Here is a 26112-nt window from a genome sequence, read left to right on the forward strand (position 1 = left end):
TGGATCAACTTTTTTTTAATGTATTAATTTTAATTTATTACCTTTATTTGCTATTTATTTGTTACCAATTTAAGTATTTAAAAAAAAAGTTTTTAAGTTGATCCAACTGTTCACTTTTTACAGTGTATCTATCATAGACTGTATAAAAACAGGTATCTATTTACAAACTTTTAAGACATTTACACTTTATAAATCAGTGCAGTCCAAAATTAAAAAAAAAAAATTACGGTAACACTTTTTATGAAGCCCATATTTATAATACATTATAAGGGTATTCTTAAAGCATTATAATGAATGCATAATGCACTATAAACAACCTTATATGTCATATTGTCAATTTGAATACATTATAATGCTTACACATTTGTACATATAACTTTTAAGATTATAATTATTTATAACACAATGAACACTATATTAAATCTACTTTTACACTGATAATGGACTATATATCTTGACATTATTTAAGATCTGCACAGTATCTTACTACAGTACATCTTGTAAGTGGTCAGGTGTGAAGTGTTATTTGTTCCCTGTGAGGCTAATATTAATTTTTATGTGAGCTAGTTAATAATTTCAACTGAAAAAAAAAAAAGAAGCAATGTTTATATGTTAGGTTACATTTTATTTTGATGTCCCCTTTGTCTATTGACTAGAAGCAACTTTGCAACTCTCATGTCAACTAGTATTAGTAGGTTTAGGTTAAAGTTAGGGTTGGTAGAATGTTGACGTACTCATAAAGTTGCTTATATAGTCAGTTTGTCTGTTGGGGAACCATCAAAATAAAGTGTTAGCATATATTTAGCAGACAACATACTACTACAGTTGCAGAGTTACTAAACAGCTGTCTAAAAGGTACCATCAAAATAATCAAACTGATATTAAAATAGAAATAGTTAAAAGCAATCTGATATCTGATCTTATGGCTTTTTGAGAGAGAAAAAAATACTATTATTATTACTATACCTATAAGTGGTCATTGATAGCTTTAGGTAAAATAGCATAAGAAAGGTGGCAAGATATGAGACTTATAATACATTATAACTATGAGAAATATAATCCATTGTAACTTAAGTGGATGCAATCTGTTCACTGTCAGTGTGTGTTATAAATCATCATACTCTTAAAAGCTATAACCACTAATAAGTAAATATTATAATACTAATACTAATATAATACTAAACTAATCATTTAAAACTGTTCTTATATTCACAAGATGATATAACATGTTGTTGTTTTTTTTTAAATAATGTATTATGCATTCATTATAATGCCTTAAAAATACCCTTATAATGTATTATAAATATGGGCTTTATAGAAAGTGTTACCAGAATTACAATGCCATGCAATTACATTACCTGCTTATGGTCTTCGGTATCCATAACTTGGGAGAGCCATTCTGTTGTATGTAGAAATAAACCAAGATATATTCAGTCAGGCACATTACAGAGTGTAAGCTGTGTGTGGTATTAAGAAAACGTTGTACAAAAGCCACCAAGAAAATGCACTTTTCACAGCTTGTAATACTTTTTACAAAACAAAACAAAACAAAACAAAACAAAACAAAACAAAACAAAAAAAGTACGCTCACCTCTTCCACTCATCCACCGTGCCGCCGCTTAAAGTCATCTTCTTCGTTTATTTGACGGATCGCAAAAGAATTGCACACTACCGCCACCACGAGTGTGAACCGATACTACAACCTACATATTAAGCAAACCAATCAAAATCTTCTGTTAGTTTGTACAGCCCACTTGCAGCTTAAGTCCCACCCACCTGCGGCTGGCACCGCTGGCTCCGACCTCCGTTTATACCCATCTCCAAAAAGAAGCCTCGTGTTAGAAATGTGGAATTAATACAAGATAAACATTACATGTGAAACTTTACATTAAAGTTACACGAATGTAATTTAATCTGTAAATTAATATATATAAAGAAGAAAGAATATGACTGAACTTGGGTCATTGTATGCAATCACTTAAATATATTCATAGATTGAAAAGCACTTTATGTAATTGAATAAACTACCCGTAAATGATATTATTAAGGCAATATTTCTTTATTTATTCAAACCATCACAGAAAAAAGTACCCTCACTGAATTCATCAAAACATCTATGGTTAATAACAAAAACATAGACTTAGCATTAAACAGAGCTGTATTGCGTTGCCATTTTTTTTATCTTTTAAGATGCATTTCGCAACAAACTTGTAATTGAAAGTTTGAAAACAAGAACAGGATGTGTTTTATTTAATCTGTTTAAATAGGCTATTTAACATATGAAGTCTTAGTTCAAAATGTATTTATTTATTTTAATTGATTTATTTATTTGTTTATAAAATAAAAAGTTAATTATTAAACGTAAGTGATCAAAACCTTAATTATATGTGTGTGTGTGTGTGTGTGTGTGTGTGTTTGTTTAGGGTAAAATATTTGCCATATAAGAACTCTTAATTTGAAGAGCTCGTGGACGAAAACACTTGTTGGCTGTGTCTCGAGCTGAATATTATTCTAGACAGCATTGTTCACACGCCCCTGTAGGCAGGCAGCGCGCTCGTTCTTCTTCTTCTTCTCATGCTTGGAAGAGCTCACCCAGCGAGAGAGAAAATACGCAATGTCTGCTGTGCGCGTTAGTGGCTAGAGATGTGAAACCTGTAATAAGAGGACAACTAAACACTGTGTTAGAATAACACCGTCTTTCATCTGTCTGTAGGTAAATACCAACTCGTGAGCAGTTTTCAACACTTTTTTAACTATTATTTTTAACATTTAAATGAGATCAGGTAGTTGCCCAGCGGGGCTGTAATGTGAAACAGGAAGTAGCTTAAATGTAATTTTCTTTAAGTAAGGTTGTTTATCGCTACTTTGCGCCTACATAATAGGACAGTAAACACATTATTGATTTAGTTATGGTTGGCCTTTGCCGATCAGTGATGTTTTTGTAAATAAAAGACCAACTCTTCTGAGACTTGGCGACCACGGCCATTACAGCAGTGCAGCCTGTTATATTAATAATAATGAAGCACTGTCTTACTTTAGAGAGGTTTCAGACTTTTTGATGGACCCTCAAATAAGGTCATCTCCTCGCGAGGGACTCCTTCATAAAATATAAGAACGCTGATGTGTTTAAGGAATATAATAGAATTGTTACTCTACAAAATATTATAATAATAAAATAACTAGTAAGCTATAACTGTTACAAAATACAACTTGTTGTTTGCTAAATTAAATAATTAGCTCTTGTATTGTCACTGTACTAAAGCTTAAGCAATTGAAATATTATGTGCAAATTATTCACTTAAGTTGGGTATTAATAGGTATTACATTTACATTTAGTCACTTAGCAGATGCTTTTATCCAAAGCGACTTACAATTGGTGGTATTAAGTATGAAGCTGAGCTGTTACAGCTTTTGATGTTAGATGTATCAATCTGAAGGGAAACATTTTCAGTTCAATGCAAAAAAAATTGTGTATTGTCACAAATATTTTTTCAAAGTAGTTTTATTGGAGGATATTACAGAAGACACACTCTAAACTACTATTCTTGAATGCTTTCACGTCACTAGAAACGAAAGATGAACTTGATCCAAATGTTTTTGTTTTGTTTTTTTTCATCAGACTATAAGCAGATTTTATTTGTAAGGGCTGTTAAAACCCCAAGGAAAGAAATAGTTAACATGAATAAAGTAAATAATTAATCTCATGATTCTAGAATGAAATAGTAATACAATCAAATTTGGCAAATGTGTTGGAAACAAATGATGAAATATTTAATGTTAAATATTAAATATGTTTAATTATACAATGTAAAATATTTAATCATTGGTATCATCTTGACATTCACAAAATTGTATATTTTGGACAAAAAGTGCAAAAAATCTTTAACGTTTTGCACAAATCCCATAGTATTGGCTTGTGTGTGTCGTAGTGTATTGTTCTGGGGTCCGTTTCCCAAAAGCATCGTTAGCTAACTATGGTCGTAAGTTCCATTGAACTCTATTGGTAACAACAGAACTTGCAACCATGGTTGCTTTTGGGAAACGCACCTCAGGACGAGAATAACTGTCAAGTATGAGGGTGTTTTTCAAAAAGGAGTGTTAACCCTGAACGCTTGGTTGATCATATACTGGGCCCTGTTTTGGAAGGGCTTCAGCACCTAAAATTCTACCCAGCCCACTATTTGTGATTAATTTGCCTCAGCCCCTTTAAAACTCATGTTGTGAAGACGGCAGCACTATTATATTGATATTATATTATATAGATATATATTATATAGATATTTCACTTTAACACCTTTCCCATCTGAGTCTTTGTTATTCAACGCATTCTTCAATCGGCAGTGCCAACTAGACAGAAGCAGATGACAAGATGTGTGCATTTATTGAGAGGCTGTCGTGACACCTGCATCTGTGCAGTTCTTTGTTATGAATGCAGTTTACATAACCTAATGCAAGAGCAATACAAAACTGTTTCCCATTTAAAAATAAACTGTCACTCACTCTAAAAAAAAAAAAAACCATGCCTTTGCTTCATCATGTAGGCCTATTAGAGTGCACACAGCGTTCATATTCAAATGTGGGCCCTGTTTGTGAATTACATTTCAGACACAATTTTGTATGTTTTTGCTATATTTCACAAACAAAAATAGTTCCAACTAAGCCACAACACGCAACAGTGTTTCGTTACTGAATGAATCTGTATTTTTGAATAAATCAGGTGAGTCAGTGATTCAACGACACATTCGTGAAGACTTTCACTTGCTTTGTTCCTTAATGAATCAGCTGCTTGAACAAATCGGTTTGAAAGTCTCCCTTATTAATCCTAGCGCCTAATTTTTTTATTTCATACAGCAGTATTTTTTAAACATTATTAAATAAATCGCCCCTTAATAGAAAGGTTACATTTATGCATTTAGCAGACGCTTTTATCCAAAGCGACTTACATTGAATTCAAGTTACAGTTTTTACATTTGATCAGCTCTTGCTTTTTCCCTGGGAATCGAACCCATGACCATGGCGTTGCTAGTGCCATGCTCTACTATTTGAGCTACAGGAAAGCCAGTTAACAGGTTAATTTCTGTTAACTGGCGCATAGAATATATTGAATATGCAAATCCTCAGGAATCAGCCTGCCTAAACCAGCTGATGTACCAGTAAAAAAAAACATGTTTGTGCATTTCTGTAGCAATCTGTGTTTGTACAGGGAACAGGCGTGCGTGCGTGTTTATGTGTTTGTACCGCGTTTTTACATAGAAGAAGGAATTAATTTGTCAATTAATGTAATCAAAAGTAACGTTACTCATCTATCTTTATTTTTTTATCAAATCCTAAAATCACCCCTGCAGTCGATTGATACAAACTTTGTTTACTCTTGGGTATAGAAAACAAATTCAGGAGTTAATTTAGTCAATTCAGAGTTTGGAACACAAAGGCAGAATGCCAAAGAGGCGTGTCATAGCAAACTTGCTTTAAGGCAAGCCTCCAAGGTTAGCAAAAAAGTGCAATACTGCGATGAAGGAAGGAGACCAGAGGCCTTTTATTTTTTCTTTCATGGATGTCAATGGAGGAGACATCCATGAAACGGCTTACCATGTAATGAATCAACAGCCTGTGGATAATCTTCAACTTGTTTGCTATTAAATATTCTTTTTGATTTATCTATTTACATCGAAAAAAAAAATTGTATTATGAGAGAAGTCAGGGACATTTTTTGCGACAGGTAGAATTCAGTTTACGGCACTTCTCGTTCATTTCTATGGTATTTGTAAACGGTGATTGACTGTCGTACAGCTTCATTCAGTGACGTCAAGGCTGTAATGAGATTATCAAGGCAAACATGATCCAAGTTGACCATCTCTGGCCGTAGTTCTTACTCTTTTGCTGACTTTATTGCTCTATTTCGTCAACGAAACTAGTTCCAAAAAATTCATAGTGGAATTGTTGTGCGTTTCCCAGTAACAAACACCTGTGGTTCGCTACTGAATGAATTAGCTGCTTTGAACGAATCAGCTGAATAAATCATTCCGTGACGTTGCTGCCACCTACGAGTGGTTTTAGTTTCATATTTAAAAGTAGCAAAATGTCATATTTTGTTGAATGAAGAGAAGTTAATAGTAACCAAAGGAAAAGGGACATATTCAATTATTTTGTATTATTTTATAAAGACAGGCAGTAAATGTGGATATTTCAGAGGAAGTGCTTATGTGGTCTTGGTCTTGATTCAGTGTCTCAACACTCTCTGGTCTTGGTCTTGATTTGGTCTTGGTTTAGTCTTGACTACAACAGTACTGTGAAGAGAAATTATATTGTTTGGTGCTAGATAAATAATGTAAAAATGATTGATCTAAAATGAAATACTCTTTTTATTCTAGAAATACATTGCATAGAAAAGGTCTGGCTGCTAAATAAATAAATACACTTTTTAATGCAGATTCACGATGATTGTGATGAGAAATGTTTTAAGATTTGTGAGGGTAAAGTAAAACCAACATTGCTTCATGTTATAAAACTGTTTTATAATTATGTATAATATGAGTTGTCACACCCACTGGAGACTCATCAAATTGGCATGTATGTGATGAATACCTCTGGAGCAAGTCACCTTTAGAAAATAAGTTGCTATGGCTACTTACATACCCTGAAATTTAGCTCACTATCTTGAAACCGAAAGTTGAAATGATCTTTTTATGCTTACCTGGGTCGCTCACCCCAGTTGCTTAACCTGCTACCCCCGTTCTCTTAAAACAAATGATGTTGTTTTATCATCGGTAAGGTTGTGGACTAGAGAATTTCTCACAATGTGATAGCGGAGACTCTTTTTTTTTTTTTTTTTTTTTTTGTCTGGATTAAATATTTTTTCATAAATGCATTAAAATGCAATTAATGTATACACGGACCATCTTGGATGCTCTATGAAGAGCCTGTTTTTAAATAGATAATTTTTGAGTGTTAATGTTTTTCTTTGATATTATTAGTGTGATTAAATGTAAACTTTTGAAGATGGTACAAATGTTTCAAAATCATATGAAACCAATACGATGAGGACATCTATAAGATCTTGACACAGGTGTTTTAAACCAGACGTTCTTTATTTTTTAAATCATATAACGTTCTTATATGTTGTTAACCCAGGTGCTGAACTCGATGTATAATGTCTCGACGAGGACGTTCCAAAAAATCCAAAGCTCACATGTTCACAGGACAGTGTGAGGGTCCTGGGGTCCATGTGTTTCTGTTCTGGACCAAAGAGGGAGAGCGCTGCTTGTCTTACAAGGAGGGCGAGGTGACTGCTGAAGATCTCACCATCTTCGCAGCAAAGGCTGTGGGTAGGTTTGGGTGTGGGTGCCAGTAAAAGCTTGAGTTTTTTTTTGCTCTCAGCCATCTAAAATGTTTTCTGCCTTCCTCAGGGATCACTCCAGTCTGTCATGCCTTGTATGCTCTGTATGACCCGGAATCTTCGTGTTGGTACAGTCCAAATCAAAAATTTAATGCAGAAGACCAGTCTGGCCTTTTGTTGCATTTCCGTATGAGGTAAATATGAGAGTGTGTGCACATGAAGATATTTATGCAATATGTATACAGATATGCATTGTGCTTGAATGGTGTTAAACATCAGTAAACTTTATTGCTTCTTAGATTTTACTTCCATAACTGGCACGGATTAGGTGAAAAGGAACGGGTAGTGACACGTTATGCATTACGGACTGGAACAGGGACAGAGCCAGTGACATCTCCTTTGCTGGAGATTACCTCCCTGGAATACCTCTTTGCTCAGGTGATTTTGTTTACAATCTCTAAAAATAATTTAAAGAGATTTTACTGAAATGCTATAGCATTAATGTTTTTGAGATATTTATTTCTAAACTAAACCGCGATCATGAAACAACTGCATTACTAATCTGTCCTTGTGAGGGTCTTACTATTAATGTTTCCTTCTAATGTTGGCATCCAAGATCATTTAGAATGTAGTTTGTAATGCTTTAGGACAGATTCATAAAACAAACCATGCACATGTTGATAAAGTCAAGCTGAAATGATCAGAGTTGTTGTTAAATTCGCCATACAATGCAATTTTACTCATTTTCTAAATGCATGTAATAGATTTATTTGTAAATGATTCATCCTTGTATATGGTAGATTTAAAAATAATTGTAACCTTGTGATGTTTACTCAATGTCAGAACTGGGCCTTCCAGTGAAAATGATAGAAATCCTATCAACAACTGATATATAGAATTCTATATATTTTTTGTTTTTCAATAGTATGATACAATCGGGTGTGTCACATTTAATTACTTCGGTTTCATTACAACTTGAACAATACACCTGAGCTACTGTATGTGACATTGGCATCAGAAAGATATGCAGAGCTTCAGGTTCTACACACAGCTTGGGACAGCATAATGTTTGACAGACTTACCCTCTTTTTACTTTTTTCTTTACTTATTCTGATGTTAAGGGATAATAGTGTTTATCTTGCTTTACTGTAACTGGACAATAAGCACTACAATCTATAAAGGGCCCAAACTTTTGTGTCCCTTTTTTTGTGTGTGTGTGCCACCATGTAAGCTTGACAGTAAAACGTTTTAGGATATTGGATCATTTGGTCTTTATTAAACATAATTTTTATAATAATTTTTTTTTAACTTTCTTAAATCTGTGCACCTAAAAAAATTTTACTAATAAATTTTGGCGCAGACTCAACTGGTTTTGACATTGTTTCAAGTAACATGGGATTAGTACATTTTCTAGCTAGTGAATCAAGATTGGTTGCTTGTAAAAATAGATGAGTAGCCAGACAAAACAAATGAGTGACTCTACTTAGTGACTGATCTTGCATGTAGGTTGAGGAAGTATAATAGCAGTGCTTCATATTCAATTCAAGGTCACCATGAAGTTTTGAAAAAAAAAAAAGTATAGCAATAATAGAAAAACTTGATGATAACGTTTTCTATGATAAATTGTATTTTGCTGTTTTTATTTACTAACTAATGTCCAAAGAATTCTTCAGATTGTCTGAATCTTTTATGTTGCTTTTTGTTGATTCTCTTACCAGGCGAAATATGATTTTGTGAATGACTTGACAAGTTTGGATGCAGTGAGGGGAGAGGAAGAGATTAGTCGCTTTAAGAATGAATGTCTAGGTATGGCTGTGCTTCACCTCTCTTACACAGCACTGCAGAGTGGCTCTTCTCTACAGGATGTGGCCAAGCAGACCAGGTGCGGGCTTCAGCTTTCTTTACTGTTCAGAGACAGATTTGAAACAGCGGTTTAAAAGATATGTTATTGAAGAATGATATAATTTGATTCCGTGTTATAATTTATAAAGCTGTCTCTAAAGGTGTCCTATTTTACAAAAATATTAACATAATTTTAGTAAGCTTTTTTTTTTTTTTCTGAACAGTCACAGTTTATTTGGTGACTTTTTCCACCCTCTCTCATTTGCTACTGTGCCTTGTTGAATTCTAAGTGATTACTCTCATTGTATATGAAATACAATGGAAAATACATTGGATTACAGTGCTTTCCTGCAGTCACTAAACAAGCTGAAGGTTTGCTGTTTCAAATGCAGTTTTAACTGCGTCATCCTTCAAATGTCGACCACAAAACCAGTCATGCGTAGCACGGATATATTTGTAGCAATAGCCAAAAATACATTGTATGGGTCAAAATTATCGTTTTTCTTTTATGCCAAAAATCATTAGGATAATAAGTAAAGATCAAGTTCCATGAAGATATTTTGTAAATGTCCTACCGTAAATAGATCAAAACTTAATTTTTGTTTAGTAATATGCAGTGCTAATAACTTTAAATGCGATTTTCTCAATATTTAGATTTTTTTGCACCCTCAGATTCCAGATTTTCAAATAATGGTATCTCAGCCAAAGATTGTCCTATCCTAACAAACCATACATCAATGGAAGGCTTATTTATTCACGTTTCAGATGTATAAATCTCAATTTCAAAAAATTGACCCTTATGGCTAGTTTTGTGGTGCAGGTTCACAAATGTGCTACAAAATATGAAAGTCGTACTATAATGATCAAGCACCTAGTTAAAAATAAATCTTTGTTTATATTTATATGAAATTCAGAGTTGTAGGTGCTACACACACAGACAGGCCAGTTTCTGAACATTAAATAGCCATTGCTGATGTGTAAAAGTGGGTGGTCATGTGTCCAAATATAATTCATCATATGCAAGCTGCAATTGTACAGAATGAGGCATTTTTCTAGCATAGTTTCAATAAGTAGTCTTTTTTATATTTATTCACTAAAGAGGAAGTTACACTATGCTTTCATACTACATTAAGCTCTTTTATCTTGAAGGGAAAAATGTATTCCTTATGATGTGGACCTCTTTAAATATGTTGTCCAGATTATAAAAGAGTTCAGTTAGGTAGCTGTATCTAAACCTCTGCAATATGAATGTGCATATTATAATGGAACACTTTAAAATGTACTATATTTAATAATGCTGATAGCCATTACAGTATCGATATTGGTTCCATCAAGCATATTAACGTGCCTTTGCTCTATCCTTCAGCTTTCTCCATTGCATCCCTCAATCCTTTTCCCGACACATTGCCCGGAACAACATCCTGACGAGGTTCCGTATTCGACGTGTGTTCACGAACTTTGTGAAAACTTTCCAGCAGCACACAGTGGGCAGGGGAAAACTTGGATCGCAAGAGGTCGTCTACAAGTATATATCCACGCTGGAGCGCCTGGCACCAAATTTTGGCGTCGAGACCTTCCCTGTGTTCAATCTTGACCTGAGAGCTAATGGAGATGGCAGTGGGTCCTACCTCAATGCCTCCCAAACACAAGCTCCCTCTGAGGAAACTGCGAACGCTCAACCTACTTATGAGATCAGAGTGTCTGGCTCAACTGGCATATGGTGGAGGAAGACATCAGCACAATGTGTAAGTTGAAGTACATATTTAATCTTCGTCTTCGCTAATAGAACTGTACTCTTAAATTCTTCCCACTTTCCAGGGGGATGTCTGTATTCCTAGTCAGAACAGAGAAGCACGGCCACCTGATGAACAGGAAATGGACAACTGGAGCACCTTCTGTGACTTCCCTGAGATCTCTCATATTTCCATTCAGGGCATAAAAGTCTGCATCAGTCGGCAAGACAACATGTCAATGGTAAACAGTCTGATAAAGCTGTATTTGGTTTCCATCCTTTGTGTTCGTATTGTACGTGACTCACCTACATATATTTGTGTTCCAGGACATGCAATTGGGCTCCAGTCTTCAGGCTTGCTCTCTGGTTTCACTGCTAGATGGATATTTCCGCCTTACAACCGACGCACATCATTATCTTTGTCATGAAGTGGCTCCACCCAGAGTGGTTCTCAGTGAGGCCAATGACCTGCACGGTCCCATACTGTACGTCACTCACATTTCCACATGCAGCCATGTGGTCTTCCACATTTTTATTAATGTGTTCACTGTTCACTCTTTTTCTTGCTCATAGAGATGAGTTTGTGCTCCAAAAACTGAAGAAGGAAGGAGAGGAGGGAGCGTTTATTGTCCGCTGGAGTGTTTTGGATTACCATCGCATAATCCTGGCATCTCTGAGTCGGACAAAGGTAATGCGCTAGTTTTAATGTTAACTCTGACAATTTGATTGGTGCAATTAAAAAAATGTAATAGGTTACAGACAGTGGCGTAACTTTGCTTTGAAAAGTGGTGGGGACAGCGCACAACTCGTTTTGCTATTTGTTTATTTAATAACTGAATTTACTTGGGACTGAGTTCAGAGTTGGAAATGCACTTAATTTTCACTTTGATGTACACATGCATCACATTCACAAATATGTCTATAAACATCCAAATAAGCAAAACGTAACATTGACAATGTGAATGTTACGTTTTGCTTATCACAACACATCCAGGGTAGCTAATATCAATCAAAATACGCAAGATAAATGCTCAGCTGCAGCGTATTCATTAATCCCCAATCAATTGTGTGTGTGTGTGTGTGTGTGTGTGTGTGTGTGTATTACGATTCATTCCACTTTGAATTACTTGAATGAATGAATTTTCTCTTAATACCAGCCGGACAACTTGCTAAAAGCAGGTGTGATCGATGCACGCGCTCAACATTACGTCAAGAGTCAAGACAAGCCCACAAAATGTTTCCTCATCCAATCAAATAATTTAACCAATCCTGAACTACGCAAAACCTCGTGTAAAACATGAATGAGAGTTAATTTGTGTTTAAAATGGTTAAACTACCTTTATTAATTAAATAAATGAAATTGTTTTGACGAATCTTTTTTTTTATGACGTTTGTATAAAAGCTCTATTTTTTCCTCCCCCACCCCACATGTAAAGGCTATACGGTAAATGTTGCTACCTATAGCATAAATGTTAAAACATCAACAAAATGTCCAAAAGAAAGTATGGAAGTGATATAAGAAGCTTTTTAGTGAAGCAGCCACGCACATTGCACACTGAGTCCGAATTTTTCGCCCGAAATTTTCGCACGTTGAAAAATAAATACGACCTCACGTTTTGTCAATCACGTTTGCACACTGCCTCCGAAATTGTCGTCCGTCAAAAAATAAATTCGGATCGGGTTCGATTTTTTGCGTTTTTCGCATCCGTATAAAGCATTTTGAGATGCTTTGAGAAGGTGTTTTGACAATTCAGAGCCACCGTACAAGCGAAAGCCAAAATCCAAAATAGTGTCAGACAAATTCGTCTTGCAGCAGAGAGCACTTTATGACAAACAAATTGCGGAATACAAAGATACAGAATATAAAGAACTGCTGTAGCCTATTTTTTTATGCCTGGCGCGCACCTTTCCGATGCCGCAGTTCGATGTTTGTGTGTGTGTGTATCCATACCTCAGACAGTCTCTGTTCAGGATAAATTGGTTCACGGAAATTGGTGGTCTTCTTTTTAATATGTGGATTCAGTATCGATAGCAAAGTATCAAACTGAGGTACTGACATCCTGAAATAAACTTTGAATCTCTCGGGATAATCCCGCAGCTCTTTGATAAGGAGGTGGAACCTTCCTGTCTGCGCAATCTAAGGATTGGATGGACCCAATATTTCCTTTTTCTTTTTCTTTTTTTAAAAAGAGAGAGGACAACAAAATCATCCTCACTGCTTGAAGACATTTTGTATAGTTTTGTGAATTTTTCCCCAACGGATTAATTAAAACGCATCGGACTCCGTGTGCAAGGTCTCTGTGGGTGACGAATTTTTAAGATTGCGAATGCGATAAAACGCATGAGGAAATTTCGGACTCAGTGTGCAGAGACCTTAAGACTAAAATACAGTATTAACATTGTAGACTACAAATAAATTTTAAAAGAGGTACAGGATCTGTAGACTAATTAATTATAGGGAAAGGAAACTACATATCCCATGACGCATATCGCGTATCTCGCGATAGTTTCACAACGAGACTTAATATTCATCTTTGAGGATGTTGAAAAGCTTCTGACCGGCGGAAAAATGTGTTAAATGAATGAATTAGATTATGAAGAGTGACGATTTGTAGATGGTGCTTTTCCTTTAATATATACCTTACGCAATCTATTTTTCAGATACTTTTTAAAAGTGGTGGGGACAATATCGAGCCTGGTAAAAAGTGGTGGGGACATGTCCCACCCGTCCCACCCGTAAATTACGCCTATGGTTACAGATTACAAGTTACTCTATTAAAAATGTAATAAGTAGTGTAACTATTTCAATTACTTTAATAATGTAACTGATTACTTTTACTCTTCTAATTAATGTTTTCAACTGTTAATCATTTTAAAACATTTAAACCAAGCAGGGTTAAATTTACAATAGTACTCAACACTGAACGCAAGATTATAATAATTATAAAAAAGGGCACCGCCACCACAAAATCAGACTTTAGCACCTCTTTTTCTTTGAGATTGTTCTGTTTTTTAGTTTTTCAGCACAGGAACACATTTTTATCACTTGCCATGGTGGCAACTCTCAGACAGCCTGTAGCCTAAAGCTTTCGGCGGCTATTTAGATTGATGCAATTTTCAGACGTGCTGCTCTGCAAATTCATACAAGAGAACCAATCAAAGCATCAGAATAGCACCAGTTTACCTAAACAGCCTTTAAATGGCAGGAGGCATTGTGCACATCAAAAACAGGCAAAGAAACAAATTAATACTATTCAGCATTCTTTTTACAGAAAATTTTCAGATGTTACCATTTTCATAAGTAACTGTAATTTAATAAAAAATTGTGTAACTAGGAGCGCTTCCATTACTGATTTGCGCAAAACTTTTGCGATATTTTATAAATGTCGATAAAAAGGTATTGCGAAATGACTGCGTTTCCATTAACAGATGTTATGCGACAAAAACTAAATTTTTTCCTCTCGCGATAAGCCATGGCAACGCAATTTGATGGGATTTTGACAGATTTTGGCTATGTTTAATCAAAGGAGGCGTGTGCATGTATCTTTACAAAAGCAGTGCGGAGATCTGCTTCAGAAATGTGCGCGACGCACCTCATATAAACACAAGCATAGACTAGAGTGGCAAAGATCAACTCCGTGGGCCGTAGACGTGTGCAGTGTAAATTGTCTAAGTATGAATGGCAGGCAAAGCCCCTTATACCTGAGAGCGGCCACGTATTAAGTGTTTCTTGGAGGTAATAGTACATAGAAGACTGATCATATGACATTTTACTTACACCATGTGACCTGTAATTGCGTAAAAAAATTCATTTTTCGCATTGCCTGAAAAACCACCTCATGCGAGCGTAAAAACTTTGCGATATATGGGCGGTTTTGCGAAATTGACGCGTTTCCATTAGGAGTATTTTCAATTCGAAATTTCAATTTGCGCAATTTGAAGGGTAATGGAAACGCGCCTACTGTTACTGATTAAACTTACATTTACCCCCAGTTTCACAGACCAGGCTTAAGGCTAGTCCTAGACTAAAATGCACGTTTGAGCTGTCTCAGCTAGAAATATCTTGCTCTGACATATCTTAAAACATGCCAGTCACATTGTTCTGTCTCAAGATGCGCACCGTAACGTTTTCTTCTAAGGCGTTTTTATAAAAGCTGCTTAAATGTCTTATTTTTTATTAAGGCCTAGTCCTGGCTTAAGCTAAGCCCCGTCTGTGAAACTGGGCCTAAGTGTGTAATTGAATTACGTAATGGCATTACATGTAACTAGTTACTCCCCAACACTGGTTAAGTATTTTTAGTGGTGCTTAATAATTAAGCTTATGCATGTGAAAGAATTTACTTGATAGACAGGCAAACTTGCCTTGACTTGACTTAGATATGTGGCAACTGTGAGTTTACAATTAATTTTCAGTGGAAGAGACAAGCTTGTTTGTGAGAATCATGCCACTTTGTCGTGTACAATTGCTAGCGGCACACAGTGCGAAAGATCTTTTAGTGGTCGCCGCATATCATTGTGCAACGAAAGATGACTCTATTCTCAATCAATCACATGGCATTTATCCTGCCTCCCTCTCTCTCTTCCACTTCGCTTCATGTCAGCCCTAAACTGTCCCATCATAATAATGGCTAAAATGCAAAGATTAAATCTTTAAACAATAATTTTATAGGCCGAAGTCCCCACCCTACATTTTTTCTTTTTTGATGGCCTGTTTCACAGATGGACGTCACAATACAGAACAAAATATGTCACCCTGGAGCACAAAACCAGTCTTAAGTCGCTGGGGTATATTTGTAGCAATAGCCAAAAATACATTGTATGGGTCAAAATTATATATTTTTTTTTCATTATGATTAAAATCATTAGGATATTAAGTAAAGATCATATTCCATGAATATATTTAGTAAATTCCTAACCGCAAAATATATCAAAACTTAATTTTTGATTAGTAATATGCATTGCTAAGAACTTCATTTGAACAACTTTAAAGGTGATTTTTCTCAATATTTAGATTTTTTTGCACCCTCAGATTCCAGATTTTCAAATAGTTGTATCTCGGCCAAATATTGTCCTATCATAACAAATATACATACATCAAAGGAAAGATTATTTATTCAGCTTTCGGATGATGTATAAATCTCAATTTTGAAAAATTGACACTTAAGACTGGTTTTGTGGTCCAGGGTCACATATCGGTGGCTACATCCTTTAAATGAAATTTCTGTTTGACTTTGATCTGACAGGATGGAGACAATCCAATATACAAGCAGTTCAGAATTACACAGAAGGGCTCCATGTTCAAACTGGAAGGCTGGGATCAAGAGTTCTCCAGCATAAAGGAGCTCACCGGTAACTTAAAGACCTTCGTGTTGAAGTCTGGAGAAGACAGCTTCACTTTGAAGAAGTGCTGCCTGCCCAGACTAGGAGGTGAGTGTGTATTTTATGCTTGGCAGGCTTTAAAATCAAACCTCTGAGTCATCCTGGAGTGCATTTCTGATTAGGAAAAATTCCACAGAAGTACATGATTCTTATCATTTATTGAGTCATCCTGTTTAACGGGTTTTTTATTGCAGAGCTATCAAACCTTCTCGTAATGAGAAATGGTGCCAAAAGTAGCATTAAAACGGTCTCTGAAGCCCTAAACCTGGGCCAGCTGCGGTTTCATCAAATTAAGGAGAAGGAAATTACAAAGGTATGTGATCGTACGCAATCATTCACCTTTTTATCCTCATGAGCTGAGCAATACTGTACCAAACCATTGATAAGGGGATTTTTCATGCATTCCACTTTGGTAGAGTAGTTGTACTGATAAAATGAAAGCAGACAACACTTTTCTAGATATCAGACTTGTAGTTTTTCATATTTCAAATATGTTTGAGTGCTTCTATAAGTTTGGGCACTTTTGACCTTGAGGATCTTAACAAATTAAACATTAAATGGTATATAATACTTTAATTTTTTTTCCTAAATACAGTAATTATGTTTTTTAATTAGTTTGCATAATTTGGCTAATTTGTAAATTATATAAAAAATATATTGTGCAATAACAAAACCAATAAAAAACATCAAGTAAAAAACTTAAAAATAACTATTATTTTTTTATTTATTTATTTATTATTTTGGCCTTTTTTTGTGATGGAAATGACAGTGAACAAGGTTGCCTTTTTTTTTTTTTTTTTTATAAAACATTTGAAAAAAAAAAAATCCTAAAGGATGTGAACTTTACGTAGCAAAGACAAAAAAAGTTAACCCCTGAATCATGAAGTATTTGTGACTGAAGAAACCCTTTTTGACATTATTTGATGGATGCAGGAGCAGCACTTGGGACGAGGGACCAGGACTAACATTTACTCAGGCTGGCTGAAGGTTCACGGTTCACTAGAGGATGAAGACGACGAGTCTAATAACAATCACCGCAACGTGAAAGGCATCCGAGTTGTCCTTAAAATTCTGGACCAGAGCCACAAGGATATTGCACTAGTAAGAGTCATCTGGTAATGTATCGTAAACAACAGCGAAGGCACAGATGATATCTCATTGATTGTGTTCATGTCTAGGCATTCTTTGAGACGGCTAGTCTCATGAATCAGGTGTCACACTGTCATCTGGTCTTTGTGCATGGAGTTTCAGTCAAGGGATCTGAGAGTGAGTGCTGTGCCCTTTTTGACTTCCTCTTTAAAGGCTGCAAGTGTCGTTAAAGCTGTTTTTGACTTTTTTTATTTGCCTTTTTTTATGCAAACTGTGCTTTTTACCATCCGCCAAACACGTTATGCATCTGTTGACTCTACTGTTGTTATGTGAACAGACATCATGGTGGAGGAGTTTGTGGAGTTCGGCCCATTAGACGTGTTGCTGCACAGAGAGAAGGCGCGTGTCACTCCTCAGTGGAAGTTTACTGTGGCTAAACAGCTTGCCAGCGCTCTTTGCTATCTTGTGAGTTATTATTTCAATATGGAATTTTTTAAATAGAACAGCTTACATCAATAATTGCCAAGATCATTCTGTCAGATCGTTCTATGCAATTAGTCTCAGTTTGAGTGAATCACACAAAAACTGTTATATTTCACCCCAAAGTTAAAATGGGAACATTATTTAACAAAAAAAATATTATTTGATATTTTAATGAGCAAAGTAAAACTCAAGAAAATATTGAAATTCTAGAAAAATTAATAACATAAAATTGTTCCAGTGTAGTTAATTTATTCTTATTATATTGTAAGTACATGTAACACGCGTAACAAGGACACCTTAAAATAAAGTAATTTAATTCAAGTGATATTACACCATTTTGTAAGGGTTTTTTGTTTGTTTGTGTTTGCATGGGAACATTATATAACAAAAAATATTATTTAAAATTTTTATAAGCAAAGTAAAACTCATGAAATATTTAATTTCAAGAAATATTAGTTAAATATTAATGCATTAAAACATTTTAAGTAATTCAAGACATATTACACATCTAAATCAAAGCCAGAAATATATTTGACATTTTTTAATTAAATAAATAAACGTTATTTTGTAAAGTATACTGTACCTTTTAAGAAATGTCGTGTGATATTTCACCTCAAAATCAAAAGAACAGTTACTATTGTAAGAAATTGTGTTTGCATTAAGGAAATTGAATCATACATTTAGGGACCTTTTTTTATTGTAACATTATTGACTAGGCCAATTATTACTACTCTAATGTGAAAAAAATGTAAAACTACTATATATAATTATAATTTATTTAAAGCAGGATGGTTTTCATACTGCATTACAGTAATGAGAATGAGATAAGTAATCATTAAATGTCATGAAATTGCACTACATCATATTGCAATATATTATTTATTTTCTTTTTTTAAAGTTTTATTTTATTTCCTTATAAGATTGACCCATCCATAACCTTGTTCTTCACAGGAGACAAAGCATTTGGTCCATGGAAATGTCTGTGGCAAGAATATTCTGGTGGTCAGGAAGGGTTTGGAGGAGGGCACGTCCCCATTTGTGAAGCTCAGTGACCCTGGCATTTCTCTGTTGGCTCTGTCTCGTGGAGGTAACAGAGAACTGTGTTGTTATTCACATGTACTGTACAGACGAGTACATCCTGTACCCCTCTATCTGTGTCATTTCTCTAGTTTCCTCAGTCCTCTTGTCACTACTGTTTACTTCATCAGATTCTCTCATGGTTCACAGAACAGGAAGCTACGAACCAACCACTTCCTTATGGTGATGCGCACTTCCTTTAGTCAAGCACATTTATTAATGTCAGGATGATCATATTTACAGCACTGAAGCAGCTGTCCAGAATGTACAGTGACAGAAACCCTAATTATTAATCTGCAGCACATTCTTTGTCATACAGATACCTCAAATCACATGGCTTTTTGAGGAGAGGTGTCGTATTTCTTTTCATGAAAAAATCTACCTGATGAGTGCAAAATCAACCACCAAGAACACCCTAGCAACTGCATATCAACACAGACTAAAAAACACCCAGAAGACCCAAGGATGCCATTTTATGTCAGAAAATGACAGTCTTTGTTTCATATGCTTGTGTTTTACTTAAAGAGCGTGTGGAGCGCATCCCGTGGATCCCTCCGGAGTGTATCGCTGACGGGGCCCATATAGGAAGCGCTGCGGACCAGTGGAGCTTCGGAGCGACTCTGCTGGAAATCTGCAACAACGGAGATCTTCCTATCAGCGGCAGCACACTGCCTGAGGTACGGCTTCTTCCAGCTGTGTACTGACACCACACACTCTCACCGCTTCTTATAAGCTCTCCTCCGTCTACAGAAAGAGCGATTCTATGAGATGCAGAGTCGGCTGGCGGTGCCGTCTTCTCAGGAGCTGGCGAGCTTTATCAGCATGTGTCTGACCTACGACCCCGCTGCACGGCCATCCTTCCGGACCATTCTGAGAGAGCTAACAGAGATTCAGATTAAAAGTGAGTGTTTGAACGCAGTCTATTCAGGGTTTTTCTGTTTTCACTACTATGGTTACAATTATGCCGTGTCGGATGTTAAAGTGATAGTTAGTGAAGTATAGATAGTGAAAATTCTGTTATCATTTACTCATCCTCATGTTGTTCTTAATCTCAAAAGAAGAGAAAATGTCTTAATTTGTCCATATTATGAAAGTTAATGGGGCCTAATGTTGTTTTGGGCCCCAGTGTTCGTCAAAATATATATTTTTTGTAATATCAAGTCATAGGTTTTATTATGAAGGCGAGTAAATGATGACAGAATCTTACTTTAATACTAGGAACTGAAGATGTATGGTATCTATTCTAAGGCATATAAAAGCAAAATTGAAGATGAATTCGTGATTGCTGTCTTATTAGCACCACAGTAAGCAATTACTGTATTTCCCTGTTCTTGCACAGAAGCTGCAAAGCTATTTAATGCAATTAGAAACCATCTCTAATGTGAGCAGACAGAGAAGCTACAGCTGCTGCTAATAAAGAACATGTTGTCAGTCATTCAGAAAGGCAAAACATCCATTTTTGGTGTTACAAGTAAATGGGATTTGTTTTAAGATGTCTGTTAGGCATTCTTTATCTGCGCATCATAGTAGTAATTGTAAAATCAACATATTTGTTTGCAACAGAATTTCTTTAAAGTACTATAATGCACTAAGCAAGATCTTACATCTTTCCATACAGTTTTATTTACAAAATGTTTAAAATATTAGCCCTGTACAATACTTTAATGTTGTTGAAACTTAATGAAAATAATTCAAAATTGTGTAGTTATTCCAAACGAAATATCACTTAAAATAGGCATTTCTGATTTTCGCACCATTTTTGGTTTCAGCCAAGAATTTTCATTTAATTCCATCGCTATTATTGGCCATTTTTAGTCAAATAATCTGTGTCGGTATCAGCAGGCAATGTCAAATCATATTTTTTCCTCTGACTAACACTATTTTTTCTATCCCATGTTACAAAACAATTATTTGTCTTTTATAGTATATTAGCATATAGTGATGACTTGAAGCATCAACACTTTTTATGGAAAGAAAAGTGTATACGTTCATGTTATCAGCCATCATGTTGGTTATTAACCATAATATATATAACCATTTAGTGGCACTGACCAAAATTAAATGTTGACACTCCCTTAATTAAAACCATGTTATTTGAATTATTAATATATTTATGTTCCATAGTATCTAAGTGTTAATACCATGTTAAAAAAGAATTGTTTGTGACTTCAGAAATTGATTTGTTATTGTCTTCTTCAATAAGATCCAGACATTTCATCCGAATGCGAGTCACTCCCAGATAGAGACCCCAGCATTTTTTACAAACGTTACCTGAAGAAGATCAGGGATCTGGGAGAGGTCAGTTTACAGTTTCTGCTCAATAATTTGTTCAGGTCTTACCGTCATATTTCAGTTTTGTATGATACTCTGTGACTTGCTTTCAGGGACATTTTGGAAAGGTGACGCTGTATGTCTATGACCCTGGCAATGATGGAACGGGAGAATATGTGGCGGTGAAGGCCTTGAAACAAGAGAGTGGAAGTAACCTTCACGATTCCTGGATGAAGGAGATCAAGATACTCAAATCACTTTACCACAACAATATTGTCAAATACAAGGGGTGCTGTACTGAACTGGGTGAGCAAAACCACTAGCTTAAAGTCCTCATGAAAAGAAATGAAGTTTTGTCACTTTTAGTTCCTGTTTGTTAGCTTTCATATGCTAGTTTATAATCTAAAAGACACCTGTATTTGAGGAAAACTAATTTAAAACTTACTTGAAACAGAAAAACTCTTTTGATTCTGAATAAAGCATAAAGGAAAACAATAAACATACAGCTCTGGTATGAGGCAGTGAAATGTTAGTGTTGAGAGACTATTATTTTCATTAGATTGAAAAATTTCAAATTAGATTTTATTTTATAGTTGCCAGTGAGTGTTTTCATTAGTTTTTATCTTTTTTTTAAGGTCTGTATATAATTTGTTTGTTTATTTAAGTTTCGCTTATTTTACTTTATTAACTTAAAATGATAATGAAAAATGTTTCCTTGGCTACTAGCTGAAATTAAATAAGTGTTAATGTTTATTTTATTGGCTTTTAGTCCATGTTTATTAGTGTAATATATGGTGTACAGATAAAAGTTGACAAATGCCACTTTTATCATATATACTGCATGTTTGTTACATTCAGTGGCAGTTCCATTATTATAATTTTTTTATATATTACAGGCCATCAATAATAATTCTCTTGAATAACAACTCCACCTCCACAGAATTTATAAATATCAGCTGCCTCCGAATAGAAATAGCAAGCAGCAAATCATTGTTTCCTAGGCTCTGTCCCACCCCACTTCCTGTTTCTATAGGAAATATTTAATAAACTCAGCAAACTTTGATGGCCACACTCACGGTGTACTATATGTGGTATTTTGTTTTAGGTGGACAGGTGGTTCAGTTAATCATGGAGTATCTTCCACTGGGAAGCCTCAGAGAGTACCTGCCTAAACATCAGCTGGGAATCGCACAAAGTCTCCTGTTTGCGCAGCAGATCTGTATGGTGAGGAAATCAGACCCTTCAAAGTCATACCGCAGCTACTAAAGTAAAACTAATAGTCCTTACTCTGCTGTCCGATCTGTACTGCTGCACCCATAGGGGATGGACTATCTGCACTCCAAACGGTACATCCACCGGGATTTGGCTGCACGGAATGTTTTGGTGGAGAATGAAGGCATGGTTAAGATCGGTGACTTTGGCTTGACAAAGTACATTCCCGAAGGGGAGATCTACTATCGTGTTCGTGAGGACGGAGACAGCCCTGTGTTCTGGTAAGCTGTAATAGCTGGAGGCTTGGGGAGATGGGTAATGTTCTCTAATGTTGATAACATCCTGTAGAGTGCTTTTATCAATACAACATGATCTGTTAATGGATGTATGGACGGCATTAGACATAATGTGGTGTCACTCAGTGAAAGCATAAGTATGTTTGAAATCGATCGACACAATTATTGAAGAATTCTGCAGAAAATAAAATAATTTAATAAGAAGTTTTTTTGGCAACCTTACATTTATCTTTGGACTTGTTTATCTTTGAAATATTAAATTCATCTCTGGGTTTAAAACAAACAGCAGTTATTCCAAAACATATTCTTTTTTGCTTTTTAGGTATGCCTTAGAGTGCCTTAAGGAGAGCAAGTTTTCCTTTGCGTCTGATGTTTGGTCCTTTGCTGTGACCCTCTATGAGATTTTAACCCACTGCAACCATCGCCAAAGCCCCCCTTCGGTACCTCTCTCTTTTTATGACAGTTTTGCATCATTTTGTATTGTTTATGCAAAAACTGCATTCTGTAATGTTCCAGTTTTGCACATGAAGAAAGACTGGTGTAATGCTGTCTCTGTAAACCTGCAGCAATCAACAAAATGACCCAAAATGTCCATTTTATTTACATGCATCGTATAATACAGAAAACAAATGGTCAACAAATAGATGTGATGCAGTGTGATTTTTAGTTAATATTTTGTAATCTGTCATTAATATAAATTTTTTTTTTTAAGTTTTGTTTCCCTTTTTCATTTTAGTTCAAGTTTTAGTAATTTAGTTGTTTTTTATTATTTTTATTTTAGTTATTTTATTTAAACTAAATAAAAATGAGAAATATTTCCTTGGCAGCTAGCTGAAATAAAATGAGCTTCAGAATTTTTATAAATTTTATTTTATTTTTACTTTCAGACGAATATCATCTGAGTTATATAAAAAAAATGTTGTCTCTTCCAAGCTTTATGAATGAATGATGAAAGTCCAAAAAATTGCATCCATCCTTCATAAAAAGTGCTCCACACGACTCCGGGGGTTAATAAAGGCCTTCTGAACTAAGAAAAATATCCTTATTTAAAACTTTATAAACCGTAATCTCTAGCTTCTGCTAACTGTTGCATGCATGTTCATGAGAGAGTATGTCATCTGCTTGAATGCCACTCTCGAGTGAACACGCATAAGAGATTAAGGTTTATAAAGTTTTAAATATGGGTATTTTTCTTACACACATGCATCAATTAACTTCAGAAGGCCTTTATTAACCCCGTGGAGCGGTGTGGAGCACTTCTTATGATGGATGGACAGCTTTAAATTCTTAAATTCATTCACTGCCATTATAAAGCTCGGAACAGCCAGGGCATTTTTAATATAACTCTGAGTGTATTCGTCTGAAAGAAGAAAGTCATACACACCTAGGATGGATTGAGGGGGAATAAAACATGGAGTAATTTTCATTTTGGGGTGAACTACCCCTTTAATAATAATAATCAAACTTCATGCACCAAGGCCAAAAGAAGTTAGAATGTTCACAGAGAACAGTGTGAACATTAATCAGAATTTCTCATTTGTTAAAAGAAGTTCTTTTTATTTTTTTATGAACTATTCCTTTAAGTTTGCAGTGTCTTTTAAATTGATGGATGACTTTGTTTTCCATAGAAATTCTTTGAGATGATGGGATTGGTCCATGGTCAGATGACTGTGGTTAAGCTTATTACCCTCCTAGAGAAAAACGAGAGACTGCCGTGCCCTCGAGACTGTCCTCATGAGGTACTGTGAAACTAAGCAGCACAAATATTCATAAATGCAAAAAAATACAGCACAAGTATTTTTCCATATTTATTTGCACAACATGTGAATCCTCATTGCAGGTTTATTTACTGATGGAGCAATGCTGGGATTTCAACCCTGGGCAGCGTCCATCATTCAATTCCCTGGCTGAGTCTCTGAAAGACATCCGGCGAACCTACAAACAGCAACCGTCTGTGCAGCTCGCTCAGCTCAACCATCGCTGACCTGCTCTTTCTCTCTCTGTGCTGTTCTCACAGCCTGTAACCACAGCACTTCACTATGAGCCTGACCACACTTGACTCATTGGGCCGTAATTTTAGAAAAGAGAATCAGAATGAGCTTTATTGGCCAAGTATGTTTACACATACAAGGAATTTGTTGTAGTGTTGCAGTATAAGAGGATGTTTTTTTTTTTTTTTTAAATGTACAGCTGAGGGAACCCATATACTGTACCTTTCTTTCTACCGAAACTGTGCTGGTGTTTGTGCTAGACCCAGAGCTTGGTTCTACAAACCTCTCTTCAAACTGTTCACCACTTTCAGTTACTTGATAGGTGAACAATAACTTAACTTACTGTTCTCTATAGCCAGATATAGCTCCAGCATCAGCACAGGTCCTCTGTCGGTGGAAAAAAGGTAACTGTGACAATAAGAGCTGTTTAAAGCAACCGTATGTAAGTTTTTACCTTGAAATAATCAGTTTCAAAATCATTCTTGCTTTACGGAATCAACAAATGCATGTGTACAGCTGTCCACTGTAAAAACTACAGTGAATTCCTCACTTAACTGTAGGAGTGGCAAAAATACATAGAACTACATACAGTTGCTTTAAGTCCAGTGTCTTGCTGTTGAAACCATAATAACCAAAGAATGCATGGTTGTGGACATTATTCATTCCTTATTTCATTCCAAATGTAACATTATTGTGTAAATACTCTCAGATGTGTTTAGTTGCTTGCAAGTTTACTTCCTCTTTCCCCAGTCCTGCTGTTTTGCATATACATATATACATATATATTGGGAGTAAGCAAAGACTGTGACAGGCTAATGGCCTTAAGAATAAGAATAGAGATGTTTACAGTATGATATAAATGCCGCTTTGAATTCTTTTCTCTTTTCGAAAAATGTGCAATTCTTCCCACGTTTATGACGTACATCTTCCTTTCGTACATCATCTTGTGTGAAATGCTGTCGTCTTAATGTCCCACTGAATGTATCTATAAAACTTTTAATAAATGTAATTATTATTGAAATTGTTTACCGAAATACAATCTTTTGAGAGGCATTGTGTTATTTAAAAGTGGGTCCTTTTGGCCTTGCATTCATTCAGAGATAGCATGAAATAAAATTAACCCTGTCTATTTATTGATCTTTAGGTGAAGAATTCATCCATGTATACCTTTTTTGACCCCATAATAAAATGTCATAACTCAATCTTCCAGTGAAATGACAGACTTCTCAGTAACATTTTCACAATAAATCTATTGTGTGAACCACTGTTATTAGTTCCCATGAGGCCCATCGGTTTCTTTTATGGTGATCTGGCAACCAGTCCCCGTTTCTATGCCTTTAAAACTAGAGGACGGGGGGGAAAAAATAACTAGCTATAACCATATTACTATTAAAAACAAACTCT

General features: G+C 35.4%; 2 protein-coding genes across 3 annotated transcripts in view; both read left to right on the forward strand.

Annotated features, from left to right (window-relative positions):
• The window catches only part of LOC306869044 (vascular cell adhesion protein 1-like), a 709597-nt gene that overhangs the window by 21761 nt on the left and 661724 nt on the right, over positions 1-26112 (forward strand). The gene's annotated exons all lie outside the window — the stretch shown is intronic.
• LOC306869041 (non-receptor tyrosine-protein kinase TYK2-like) lies at positions 2538-25973 on the forward strand. Of its 2 annotated transcripts, none has more exons than XM_079415608.1 (24): positions 2538-2713; positions 7132-7325; positions 7407-7530; positions 7636-7774; positions 9055-9218; positions 10545-10923; positions 10997-11152; positions 11238-11395; positions 11484-11598; positions 16154-16337; positions 16484-16602; positions 17223-17390; positions 17468-17555; positions 17716-17843; positions 18813-18948; positions 19464-19615; positions 19689-19839; positions 21142-21236; positions 21323-21515; positions 22315-22433; positions 22530-22702; positions 23040-23157; positions 24346-24456; positions 24558-25973. In XM_079415608.1, exons 2-24 carry the CDS (start codon positions 7151-7153, stop codon positions 24699-24701), a joined length of 3489 nt encoding a protein of 1162 aa, XP_079271734.1. In that variant the 5' UTR covers positions 2538-2713; positions 7132-7150; the 3' UTR covers positions 24702-25973. The 2 variants fall into 2 exon arrangements, with proteins under 2 accessions (XP_079271734.1, XP_079271735.1); XM_079415609.1 differs by having other exon boundaries at positions 2575-2709.

The sequence above is a fragment of the Barbus barbus genome (assembly GCF_936440315.1).
Source record: "Barbus barbus genome assembly, chromosome: 4".
In the NCBI taxonomy this organism is placed as follows: domain Eukaryota; kingdom Metazoa; phylum Chordata; class Actinopteri; order Cypriniformes; family Cyprinidae; genus Barbus; species Barbus barbus.

Excerpts from the sequence above, each read along its gene's own strand:
- LOC306869041 (XM_079415608.1), top strand. The coding sequence starts at position 7,151 with ATGTCTCGACGAGGACGTTCCAAAAAATCCAAAGCTCACATGTTCACA. Across the intron at positions 11,396-11,483 it reads GACCTGCACGGTCCCATACT|AGATGAGTTTGTGCTCCAAA; the intron begins GTACGTCACTCA and ends TCTTGCTCATAG. Across the intron at positions 16,603-17,222 it reads AGGAGAAGGAAATTACAAAG|GAGCAGCACTTGGGACGAGG; the intron begins GTATGTGATCGT and ends TGATGGATGCAG.